General features: G+C 41.2%; 1 protein-coding gene across 4 annotated transcripts; it reads left to right on the top strand.

Annotated features, from left to right (window-relative positions):
- The first annotated feature begins 250 nt into the window (after positions 1-250).
- Positions 251-12,725, top strand: nim1ka (NIM1 serine/threonine protein kinase a). 4 transcript variants are annotated; one of them, XM_020646468.3, is made up of 7 exons: positions 251-402; positions 7,146-7,320; positions 8,195-8,557; positions 8,690-8,802; positions 10,380-10,501; positions 10,664-10,810; positions 11,118-12,725. In XM_020646468.3, the coding sequence occupies exons 3-7, from the start codon at positions 8,253-8,255 to the stop codon at positions 11,874-11,876; spliced, it is 1,446 nt and encodes a 481-aa protein (XP_020502124.2). In that variant the 5' UTR covers positions 251-402; positions 7,146-7,320; positions 8,195-8,252; the 3' UTR covers positions 11,877-12,725. The 4 variants fall into 4 exon arrangements, with proteins under 4 accessions (XP_020502124.2, XP_020502123.2, XP_020502125.2 ...); XM_020646467.3 differs by having other exon boundaries at positions 7,146-7,690; XM_065949958.1 differs by lacking the exon at positions 251-402 and adding an exon at positions 3,094-4,696 and having other exon boundaries at positions 7,146-7,690.
- The last annotated feature ends 114 nt before the right edge of the window (positions 12,726-12,839 follow it).

Raw genomic sequence — 12,839 nt, 5'->3', positions numbered from 1 at the left:
ACCCATCTTTGAGACCCATTAAGGCCTCCTGCTGACCCCCTGACCCCATGTTGAACCTCTGCTGTGCGAGAAGCGTGGCCAGAGTCACCATGGTAGCTAACATAGACAGGTTTTGTTACCTGGTGCGTATGGACAGCTCCTGAGGTACTGAACCAAAGTAAAGCTGTAATCCTCTCTGCTCATTGGATAAGACACGCACGTTGTTCTCCGCAACCCGCCGCTGATTGGTCCTTTTACTTGCCCGTCAAGTGGATTTCCCTCTAAACAGCAAACTGAACCGGGGGGAGCAGCTGCTGCTGCAGCAGAACCAGTCCGCTCAATGTCACCGGGCACCGGAGAAGATGGTTCTGAAACTAGGTCCGTAAAGATTGTCGTCACGGGTTCATGAAGGCACCCAAACAAGTAAGATTCACTAATGTGTCACCTTTTTCTTCTGAGAGGATTACAATGCGAAATGCACTGGTTTATACTGAATGGCCTGCTGCGAGGGGGGGGATAACTGTTGACTGTGTTTAACAACGACTGACCGGTCACTTCATTACACTGTGAGGTTCCTTTATTCGAAAGAAAGTCTTTATTAGGAAAGCTTGTACGTTTTTGGATATAAAAAAAGAAATAATTAAACGGAGCAATTAGGCTACACCACGGAAGATCAACACCTTGTTAAACAATCTGTGGATGCAGACTTGAGATCGAGCGTCATATTGTGCTGCTTTATTCTTGTGTTTTATTTGATCACAGCTTGGTAGCAGTCGTCAGGTACAGAGCATCTTCACTCAGCAGGATAACAAAACATCACTCAGCAATTACGCAAACACGTGAGGCACGCATAGGCAAATTAAGATAACAGCCTATAAGTTTGGGGATATGCCCTGACCCACTGATTAACCTTCTTTACTTGATGGAGCACACAGTAATAAAACCAGGTAAACAATGAAGGAGAGGAGCACTAGCACCTGTTGCACTGGGATTGGTATCTTCCATTATGCAGTTTCCATGATAACTCAGTATGGATCAATTAAGGAAATCATGACTGATGGTTTGACAACTATCATATTTTCTTTGTATTGGATGTCTGGGAGAAGATTGCTTTAAATAAATGCAGCAATTGGATTTAAATTAAAAACAACATAAGCCTACAATGATATATAAAATTAGTCTTCAGAGAAAATAAATTTTGTGAAATTATCTGGCCTAATTTTGGAAGTGGCTATTATAAAACGCCTATTCAATAATAATTTAAAAAAAAAATATATATATATATATTTTTTTAGCTGTATATGATGTTTGTTTTTGATGATAGCTGGGAGAAATTTCTGAATGACTCAGCAGCCAGATTCTGGATGTTACAGTTACCTTACATTACAGTCTTACACAGTAAGAGCAATCAAAATGACCCTTAATATGTCCGGTGCTACATGATCTATTAGTATACATTGGTCTGTTTCAATAAAAAAATCAGTTTAAGTTTTAAATAGCAAAATGAGACTACTGAATTACAAAAAATAATATTATGTCAAACCTGCCATAATCAATCTGCTCATTATTTCAACCTGGATTGGAGGCTTATTCTATTTTCATACTTTTCGAAGCAGAAATAGCTCTTTCGGGGTCTGTGTAGTCCCACCAGAAATACATTTGTTTCTGATTTTGCATTCTTTTGATGGAGAGCACTGTGCTTCTTTCTTTGATACAAACCTCTTTGAAGCACTGGCAGTGAGTAACATGGAAACTCAGTTGGCCCTTTAAAGCAGGAAGAAATCATTTAGCACAAAGATTCCGATTTGAGTCAACGGATGCTTCTTTGACAATGTCCTCTGTATTGTGTTATTGTGTTCCATGTATGCATTGTTATGGTAACTTTGTTTGGGCCTTAGAGACTCACTCTCTAGCCAGGATGTACAGGCTTAGGGAATATCACTGTGTATGTAACATGTTGTAGGATACCATTTTCATGAGACATAAGAACATACATGTCAAGCTTAATATTAATAAAGTCAGGGATGAAGCATAGTGTCCTACTGATATATAATATAATATATATATATATATATATTATACATACTGTGAGACAGACTAAATGGACAGCTGACCACCTCACAGTGCAATACAAGTATGCAATATTAACCTTAAAAAAAACTTTGTAATTATATAATGTGAAAAATATGTGTGCAATAAGAGATGTAGAAAGTAGAGAAAAGAAAACATATTTATATTTTCATTTCACATTTGTACAGTGTTCCCCTTTGTTATTTTTTTGTATTATATCTTTGCTTTAATACAGTGTATAGCTTCTGTACAGTTTATTTTAATTTACTTAGCTGTTATTACAACTTATTTTTTTATTTTTTATTTGTACTTTTCTACTCTTTTTTTTATCTTATAATGCTATTCTATTTTACATATCATTTAAACTTTTTTTGTAGAAGCTGACTCAGGGAGAAACGCACAAAAATTCCAATGTACCTGTACTGTCCTGTACCTGTGCAAATGGCAATAAACATCTATTCTATTCTATATATTCATATAATGTCCATTTGAGTTGACCAATTGCAAACTAAGCTTCTGCATTTGCATTCATCAAACTTTTTTTTTTTTTAGTTTTAAAGGTGGTGGACTGGGGGAAGGGATTTAGAGGTCAGTGTGTCTTTTGGAAATGTGGCATATTTGTCCCATAGATTCCAGTGAGGCCTGCCTGTCTGTTCCTAGGGGTGCACAGTCTTCATTGTGGCAGCTCTTTCACTGTTGAGCTCTTCATTCTTGTCAGCCGTGCATCTCAATTAACACACTGGGGAGCTTTGTGTGGAGAGAACTGTCTCTGTGTGTACACTCTTGTGTGTGTGTGTGTGTGTGCGTGTGTGTGCGTGTGTGCGTGTGTGCGTGTGTGTGTGTGTGTGTGTGTGTGTGTGTGTGTGTCTTTAAATGAGTGTATTTGTGCATGTGGCTATCTGAGGACAGGGTGTGTGTGAATGTGTATGTGTGTTGGTGTGAGTGTTGTCTTTGTGCCTGAATGCATAATGGCAGTTAAAAAGAGAGAATGGGACACATGCACATGGGAATGAGGGAAATAGTTGTGAAGCGGCAGTGAGGAAGAGAAACGGGGGATTTTTGGAGCAAAAACAGAGACTCTTAACAGATGGACGTGTCATAGCTTGTGATGTGAGGAACAGCTCCTTGTCCACAGGAACAAACAGGCGTTAAGGAAAGAGTGACTAATACTTGGACCCCAGCTGCTATGGATGGGCTCTTCTGTTTTCCGTTGTTGGAGTGAGTGAAGAGGCTGCTGATGCTGGCAGTGTGATCAGCAGCAGAGGGTGCCAGGAAAACCCTCCTCCTTGTCTTTTGGGATCCTAAGACCAGTGATTGATTGTCTGGTGAGCAAGGAGCCGTTCTTGGCAAAGCAGATAACGTTTGCTGATGAAGTGCTGGCTGTGGCTCATAAACCTGCTCGTGGAAAGCAGTGTACTGGATTATTTGAGTTACTTTTTGAATGGTTCAACCAGATTACCAACTTTATCTACCCTGGGTCTCCTCCTTGGTGGACAAGCCAAGAAAAACTCCAAAAGACGGCAAGCTTTGGGTGTACCTATCAGACACCTAAACCACCTCAATTCCCATATGAAATACCATCGCAAGGATAAAGCGTACAATGAAAAAAAGACTCCTTTTTGTTCTCTCATGCCAGGTGCTAAAGCCCAGAAAACTTCATAAGTACGCTGACCGGATGCCCAACCCTCTTCAACTGTCTTGTTTTGAGAATTAAACCAACCAATGGTAAAAAAGCTTGTTTGCTGTTCTGCATCCACAGTGGAATCCCCGTTCATCTATCTGGAATCTGAGGTTTAACAATCGGTCTGGCTGCTCTTTTCAAGCATGCGCTAAAACATTTTTGCGGGAAGGCTGAGTAGCATGATACCCAACCCACAACTTCTGATCCATCCTCTTTTAAAAGTACAATCCACAAACCCTGGAGTGGTATTTTTTTCGAGCACTGTTGGGCACACATTAACTTTGAGGAGGCATTTCAGTCAAAACAGATTGCGCCTCTACCTCACAGATATTTCAGAGGTATATAGGTGAGGCTTCAAAAGAGTCTTCAGACTCTGTCTCTTCCAATTAGGATGAATGTTGGGTTCTGGGGCCCTTGAATGTCTCTTTCCTTTCCTTATGGTTTGCTAGAACTTCCTCAAGACCAACTAACCTGTCCTTCTCTAGCCTCACCAAACTAGTTTGGTTTTCTGTTCCTTCTGGTCTCCCAGTACACAGCTGCTGCTACAGGACACTCAAATAATAATGAATGGCTTATTTCCGGTTCCTGTTATGGTTCCTGAGTTTTTCACCACATCAGGCACCCCTTCTGACCCAGAACTCAACAAAGCCACCTTCGCAATAAAAGCTCTGAATGTGTATGAATATGGGCCTTCTTAGGATCTCTGTCCACCACCTCCTCGAGCCTGCATAACCCCAGCAAAGGACTGTAGTTCCAGATGAACTGCTTCACAAAGACTGGAACCCAACTATATCTAGTTAGCAGCGTCATATACTCTGATACTACCTCTGGTTCCCTCCTCGTGGAAGTCTCTTAATGTCCTCAGAAACCATTACAGAAATCCAGCCTATAGGTCCTTGCCTTGACCTCCAGCAAGCCTGACAATGCATCAGGCCCAAATGGAGGTTAGGGGGCCTATAGCAGCAGGTGAGTGTAGGCTTTTAGGTAGGGTGCTGGGCCTGATCTACATGCTTGTTGGTGAGTTTTCCTCCCAGGTCCCAGAAGCCAGAAATAAAATTGAAAATGTTGTCAATTTCGACAATTGTAACTGTAATCTTTGCCCCCGTCTCTTGATATGTAACCATTGTAGTGACTAAACGTGCATCGCAAGTTGACTCTAGCTTTAAGTCACAATCAGACAAATGTGAGTTAGACTGCGTATCTGTGCAGTTTCTGATTGTTTCCCAGGTGCTTTGTTTGGCTCTGTTTTTGATGTGTGTCGCTGTCTGTGTGTAATGGGTCCAACATTCTTCTCACGTGCTTGATTAATCGGGGTACTACTCTGAGGCTCAATCCTGCGTGGTATAAGCACAACTAGCCCAAGTTAATGCCTAATCCTCTGGATGAAAAAAAAGGTAAACAAACATGCTCAGTCAGCGCTCATCGCCAAGCAACCAGCAGGTAGACAGCCGTTCACTGCATCTGTTAATGCAAAGCACAAAGCAATCTTAGTGACTCCTACTATATTCAAAGACATGTTAGTAAATCCTCATCCAGTAAATCTTTTTAAATACAATATCGTGATGGTCATCTTGTCCCTTAACTCTCTCACCATCGATGTGTTTAACCTCGTGCACAGTTGTCCATGTAGTCTTTTTGTTTATATACATAAAAGGCTGGTATTGAGGCCGTGTCGCTTTGTACTGCAAAGTGGAGGCCTCTCCTCTCTTAGCAAGTCCTTTTAGGCAGCCCGAGATCAATGCCTAGATATTCATGGTATGATGGCAGGGATGTGTTTGAAGGCTGGGAGACTGTAAACCGCACAAAAGAGAGCTGCTTTGATTTCCTGGCCATGCTTGAACATAGATTCATTTATCTTAATATAGAGACAGATGAGAGAACACTTTCCAAAGCACCATGTTACTCCTGGTTATACAATTCTTCTTACACACACACACACACACACACACACACACATACTCAGCACTAATTACAACTAAACTAAAACTAAATGAAGGAAAACTGGATCATAAATTAGCATTATGATAAACTATCACAACAAAATCCAGATTTGAGGAGGACTTTATGACCTATACTGCAGCCAGTCAGTAGGGGGAGCGCCAAATGTTATGGCTTCACTTCTTGCGGCTGATTGTTGTCCATGTTTTTTACAGTATAGAGGAACAGAATCCAGTGCTATGGTGTGGCTCATTTCTGAATTTTAAGACAACAATGCAGGAAAACTCCTTTTCAGGCTTTTGGAGTTCTTGTTGATTGGAATTATTGTTATTCATTGGAAAGACTAAATATTGGGAGTGCTGTCTGTTGAAGCTTGGGTTAGGTATATCTTTGTATTCTCAGTGGTATTTTTACAAGGTTATTTAACTCAGATGTTCGGTTCAGTGTTTAAAACCTGAAGCTGCGGGGTATACCGGTTCAGCTCAGTTGGTTGAGCCACTTGAACACACTGATCGCTGGTTCAACTCCTGCCTGTGACTATTTGGTGCATGTCACCCCCCCCCCCCCCCCCCCCCCCCCCACTGTCACTCCCCATATTTCCTGTCTCTCTTCAGCTCTCCCTGTCCAGTAAAGGCAAAAAACGAAATCATTTCAACGGCTGGTTGAGAGCCGTGCAGAGTATCCTTTTTTACACTACTACAAGGAACTAGTGGAGAAAATAATTCGGCTAAATCCAGTTGTATTTGGAATACTTGCACAACTAGTAAAACTGTCTGTTTGTGGCAAGTTAAATATTGTGGTGATAAAGGTTAAATGAGTAAATAGAGACTGTAATTCTTGTATTTTACTTGGCTGGTTAAATTGTCTTTATAGAAAACATATTACTCTGTAAAGTCAGGGCTCAACTTCACTTTTGATTAAATATTTTTTCCTTTACCACTCGTGGGACATTGTTAGAGGTTAGTTTTTGGAGTAATTATCACCTCATTACAAATTATTAACACACGCACGCATGCACACACACACAGACACACACACACACACACATTCTCAGGGGACTGACAGTTTTACCTCATACGACTCATCAGAAATAAAAACTAGGCAGGTTTTGAGGATCTTCTTGGTGGTATAAAGTGATGAGGACCTTTTGGATTTGTTTTAATTTCGCTCTTACAGTATAGTAACGTCAGCCTGCATTGCCATGGGAGCAGGACTCAAGCTCTAAATTAAGTTAGGATTACAACAGGCATTAACGGACATCCCATCCGACCCTGCAGAGTTGCGTTGATGAGATGTGCACATAATCCCTTTCACCTGCCATAGATGCTTGGCTGCTGCATTTAATTAATAAATAAATAAGAACACTTTTAAGGAATAAGAAAGTAATAAGAGAGGAATGAAAGGGAGGGCTGCAGTACCACCACATTTTTAAAAAAGTGGCGTTAATGCTTTGTCTCTCTCATGTGTTTTGTTCCAGGTTGTCTCACTCAATGCCCTGAGGCAGTACTCTGACAATATCATCTGTTCAACCCCTCCATCCAGCGCCTCTTCCCTCCTCTTCCTCCTCCTCCTCAACCTGTGGCCTATTTATACCCCGGAGACTCAGAATAGCCTATCAAAGCTCAGCAGACCTCTTCAGCAAAGAGACAACAGTGAGCATGAACCCGATAACATATGGTCGATTTGATCTCACCAGCGTCATTACCTTTCCTCCGGCAGCTTTTAAATAAGAAAGGCTGAGGCTTCTACCACTGGGAATTCTTGAAATGAAACAAGGCTACAGATGTGTTCAGGTTCAGTTCAGAGATTGCAGCTGATAATCCATGTGTGAAGGACGGTTTGCAAGTGCAGCAGATTGTAGAAATATTGGATGCAGCCTTTGCTTGGATCCACACTCTGTAGATTCTGGCCTTTTCTGTTGAAGTACAGGAAAACACTATTGACTCAGCTGTCCAAGCATCTATGAGATTCCTGCAAGGACACTGAAAATTTTTACCTCTTAGATGGCTTACACATTCGAAGGTAAGCTCTGGCTTTTGATCTGCGTGAATGTATCAGTGAATGTAACAGTGACTCATTTTTCTGCATTTCAGACAGTACAGTACATTTATGGACGTTGAATGTTCTGCTGCTAGCTGCAAAATTCCAATTTTCATTCACATGGATTGTTTGGTCTGTGTGTGTGTTGGCATAATACTGTAGGATGTTATACTCCATACAAAATTACGTAAGAATTCTTGAAAATTTTATAGAAAATATTTCTCCCACAATGAAGTGCATATGCTACAGATTCCAAGCATTGTTAATTTGTTACGATTGGACAAGAAAAACATCATTTAAAATTGTATGCATTCAAATTCTACAATAAAAACATCTAAAAAAAAAAAAAAAAGCATTTGCACCTTTGCTATCATGCAGATAGATAGATTTAAAAAGTCACTGATGCACCATCATTCAAGCCGCAATCAATCTTAACAAACAAATGAACAAGAATAATAAATATGTTTTTTCTTATGACGCATCCAGTCCGCCATCAACTCCAGCCATGAGCTAAGCCCACACCACCCTGGGCGTCCCTAGCAGGATGACTGCTGTCTACCCCTCAGAGAGCAACCCAGAGGGGGCTGAAGCTGGGGCCGGGACAGCAGGCTCCAAGGGGTCGGGTGCAGCAGGAAACTCCAGGAGCATCTCAGTGTCCGGGGCCGAGACCTCTAACGGGTCTAATGGAGACTCTAGCAGAAGTTCAATCAAAGGCACAGCTGTGGTCCAAAGGTACTCTCGCTGGAGCCGCCAGGACAGCTCGGACATCAACACAGACGATGAGGGAGCCACCATCCGCCGCCTCACCCCACTGGAGAGACTCAACCTGGATATGTGCCAGGATGACAGGTAGGTACTTAGAAGTGCGATATTTTAAGAATAATGTAGGATCGAAGAAAATCATTTTGTGGTCTCATCAGGATGTCACATTTTTTCAATCCACTGTGGTGTTTTAGCTTCTGCTATGTGTTCTGGTCACAGGGTGGTCCGTGAGCTGACTATTGGCAGAAGAATCGGCTTCTACAAAATTCGAGGAGAGATCGGATGTGGGAATTTCTCCCATGTCAAGCTTGGAATCCATGCGCTCACCAAAGGTAAGATACCACATAGTAGCAGCGACAGGCAGCTTGTTTTTGATAGTTTGTATTTATTTTTGCATAAAAACTTTAGACAAAACTAGAAATCACCATGTGCATATTCACATACATGCACTTACAGGATGTAGGCACATATATACAAAACCTTTATTCAGCTTTCAAAAAATTGCTTTCAAAAACAGGAGTACAGATCCATCGAGGTATGGCAATCAAACTGACTTGAAATATGTTTTTCAGTTATTTGAGGTGGACACTTAGCTGGTGGACACACAAAGCTCCTATTTGCTCTTTGCTTTGAGATTGAAGTGATAATTTGAGCTGATTTGCTTGTTTCCATCAGTTAGCTGCTATACTAACAACTGTGTCCTTATGAAGCAATTCACTAAAAAGGCGATGTGTGCGCCCGGCCACGGGGCTGATTCAGCCACAAAGAGACAGACTGTTTGCTGCCCTTGAACAGATGGATTGATTAGAGATCTCCAGTTTCCTTAGCGACGGCTAAAATTGCTGCATGCCTCATCAAAGGCTAAAGAGAGGCAGTAAAATTACTGTGTAGCTCAGTGTGTGTGTGTGTGTGTGTCTGTGTGTGTGTTAGTGCATGCTTAATGATTTTAGGGTTATATGTATTTCACTGTCTATGCCTTACTGTGTGTGTGTGTGTGTGTGTGTCTGTGTCTGTGTCTGTGTGTGCATATAGTTGGTATCATTTAGTCCTACAAAAACAATATGAGCTGTGATGCATTTCGAATGCTCCCTTTGAGAGCTGCATGGGAGTCTAATACCAGTCTGAATAATGCATACTGATGCACAATAAGATATCTCAACACCATTTTGCCTCTTAAGAACTTTTCTGTATTCAGTTACCTGAGGTCTATTTTCTTCTCCTTATGAATCATTCAACAGAATACAGTACAAATATCAGTTGTTTGAATTTGATATACTGGCAGCATGAAGGCATATGTTTTCCATGTGCTCTACAGTATATATGTCCTCTGAAACATTTCAAAGGCGGTAAATTCAACAAAGTCCAGGAAAATGTAGCTAGCTCAGTACTTTGTCAAGTTTATACTTGATACTCCATTTTAACTAAGAGCTGAAGTCACTGCAGTACAATATAGATAATGTATAAAGGGCAACTTTTCTTGATTGTCAAAGACATGGCTAAACGTAAGTATCGACCCCCTAGGAGAACATAATCAGGAAAATTGAGGACAGCTAATCCTGCAGCAGATTATCTGGAGCACAGTGTGAGGTTTGGTCTCTTCAGGATCAACTCTGTGTTTGCTAGGTGCAAACAGCGTCAGATTTTCTATCATAGATCTGCACAACATAACATTTTTGCGACATATCTGGGCCGCCCAGGTGACCCGAAACACATTGTGACCCCGGGATACATCACTGATGCTGTGTCTGAACACATCATAAGATGAATGTTGCAAACTAATGGTATCAACAGTTTATGTTTACCCTAATAAAGTTTCTATTTGAATGAATGATAGAACTTCTCTTTAAAGTTCAGATGAGTCATTTGCAAATGATAATTAAAACTTGACCTTCTCCATTAACATCCCCAGATAAAGTGGCTATCAAGATCCTGGATAAAACCAAGCTGGATCAGAAGACCCAGAGGCTGCTGTCCAGAGAGATCTCCAGCATGGAGAAGCTACACCATCCCAACATTATACGCCTCTATGAGGTTTGAATCATATAGGTTTTCGTTTTGCTGATGATTGATGGTTTACTTTGTCTGGTCTTACGGGTCTTTTTCAATAATCCTCCTCCCTCAACCTCTTTAATGCTGATTAGTAATAAACTAAGATGCCTGACAGACTTTTGTTCTGTTTTTTTTCTTTTCTAGGTTGTGGAGACGTTGTCACGGTTACACCTGGTGATGGAGTATGCAGGGGGAGGGGAGCTCTACACCAAGATTACTACTCAGGGGAAACTCTCCGACACAGAGGGCAAGATCGTCTTCGCTCAGATCCTCTCTGCTGTTAAACACATGGTCAGTTCATATATGTTTAAACTGAAGTACTATAGTTCTGTAAGATTTACAAAAAGGACACTTCAAAGTCAACCTGCTACTTCATCCTGCATATAGAACTTTATCACACATATCATTGTTTTGAATGGGGGGGGATCCTATTATTTATAAATCACGTGTACCATGTATTTTTTTGGTTTAGTCTTGATGTATGCAAAAAACCATTGTGCCATTGTTGGAGTTATAATCTCTTAAACATTTTTAATCATGATTTGCAGCGTAGAATTATGGCCCTTACATGATGCTTTTTCTTCTTTTCCTTCCACAGCATGAAAACAACATCATCCACCGGGACCTGAAGGCAGAAAACGTCTTCTACACCAGCAGCTCATGTGTCAAAGTGGGGGATTTTGGCTTCAGCACTCTGAGCCGCCGTAGTGAGACACTCAACACGTTCTGCGGCTCTCCGCCATACGCCGCGCCTGAGCTCTTCAGGGATGAGCATTACGTTGGCATCTTTGTGGACATCTGGGCCCTGGGGGTGATGCTGTTCTTCATGGTGACATGCACGATGCCGTTCAGGGCCGAGACCGTGGCTAAACTGAAGCGCTGCATCCTGGATGGGGCCTACATCCTGCCCTCGTGGGTGCCAGAGCCATGCCAGAGGCTGATCAGGGGAGTCCTCCAACCCATACCGTCTGACCGCTGCACAGTCGAGCAGATGATGGGCTGTGAGTGGATGCTCCCTGTGGATTTCCCGCAGGCCATGGAGCCCTTTAAACTAGACCCGTCCTACCTGGCAGAGAGTGAACCATCTGAACTGGAGGAGGAGGAGATGGAGGTAAAGACAGCACTGGAGACACTAGGAATCTCCTCAGAACACATCCTCAACAACCAGGGGAAAGATTGTCGGAGCTCCATTACAGGGGTGTACAGGATCCTGCTACACCGTTCTCATAAGAGGCGGGCTGTTGAGAGATTGCCTGTGGTCAAACAGGCAGTAGGACAAACTACAGCCAGTAAAAAGGAAAGAATAAAAGTTTACCGTAGTTTAAGGCACACATCTAAACTCTGTGTGGTTCTGTGACAAAATGCTCTCCATTGCTCTGGACATAACTAAATGGTCTTTGATGAGATTGCATGAATTTATTTAAAAAATTAAGCAGTGCTTTATAGCCAGCAGTTACAATCAGAAATATATTATATAACCCCTTGAAGCTCCTGAAATCTGAGATTTCTTTCTTTAGTATTTTTTCTCTGAAGTAAAATTAGTCTCTGTGAGAATGTTGCTGCTAGTAAAACATTATTGTCACCTTTTTCACAAGGCCAGCAAATCATAGTCCTAATTAATGATGATTGAATGGCATACATAACTTTTTATGTGGGCCATGCAGGCCAGATAGTTTTAGCCTTTATCCATCCTGCTTGAACACCAGTAAAACCATCTGGGGAATCAATGTAGCATATATTTTAAGGAAAAGAGAAATCAAAAACATGCCGAGGTGATGAACTGGTGAACATGCGGACAATACATTTAACGTGGTGTGTTTAATGTTTACTTTAACTTTTATTTGATGCCTTAGTTTTCTTTTACTGTATGGAATCAGACATACATGGTTTCAGTGTACTCCTTAATGTTTGTATTGAGAGATTTCAAATCTTACCTTCTTATGCGGTGTATCTCTATGAGATGTTACACAAAGTGAGCTATGTAAGAGAGCTGAGTGACCTTGCTCATTTGTCCCTGTGGGCTGAAAAAGCTAGTAAACAACATTAAGCTAGGAATACCATCCACCAAAGTTTTAAGTTCTTTTTGTGACAAAATCTAAATTTTGTTTGACTCAGGCAATTTCTGAATGATTTTATGGTAATAAGATGTTTTATTTTCTAATGCCATATTTATGCTCATATGATGATTAAAATAATTTTAAATGCACTGGTCTAGTTCTTTAAATCATTTTAAAATGCTGTAATTTGTATGTGCAAGTGTTTTAATTTTTTGATACTTTGCTTTAAAACGTTATTTTGATAACTTTCCAGCGTGCCTTAC

This window comes from Labrus bergylta, chromosome 2, assembly GCF_963930695.1.
Source record: "Labrus bergylta chromosome 2, fLabBer1.1, whole genome shotgun sequence".
NCBI lineage: Eukaryota > Metazoa > Chordata > Actinopteri > Labriformes > Labridae > Labrus > Labrus bergylta.
The sequence above is the reverse complement of the archived record's forward strand: the minus strand, read 5'-3'. Positions and strand labels throughout refer to the sequence as shown.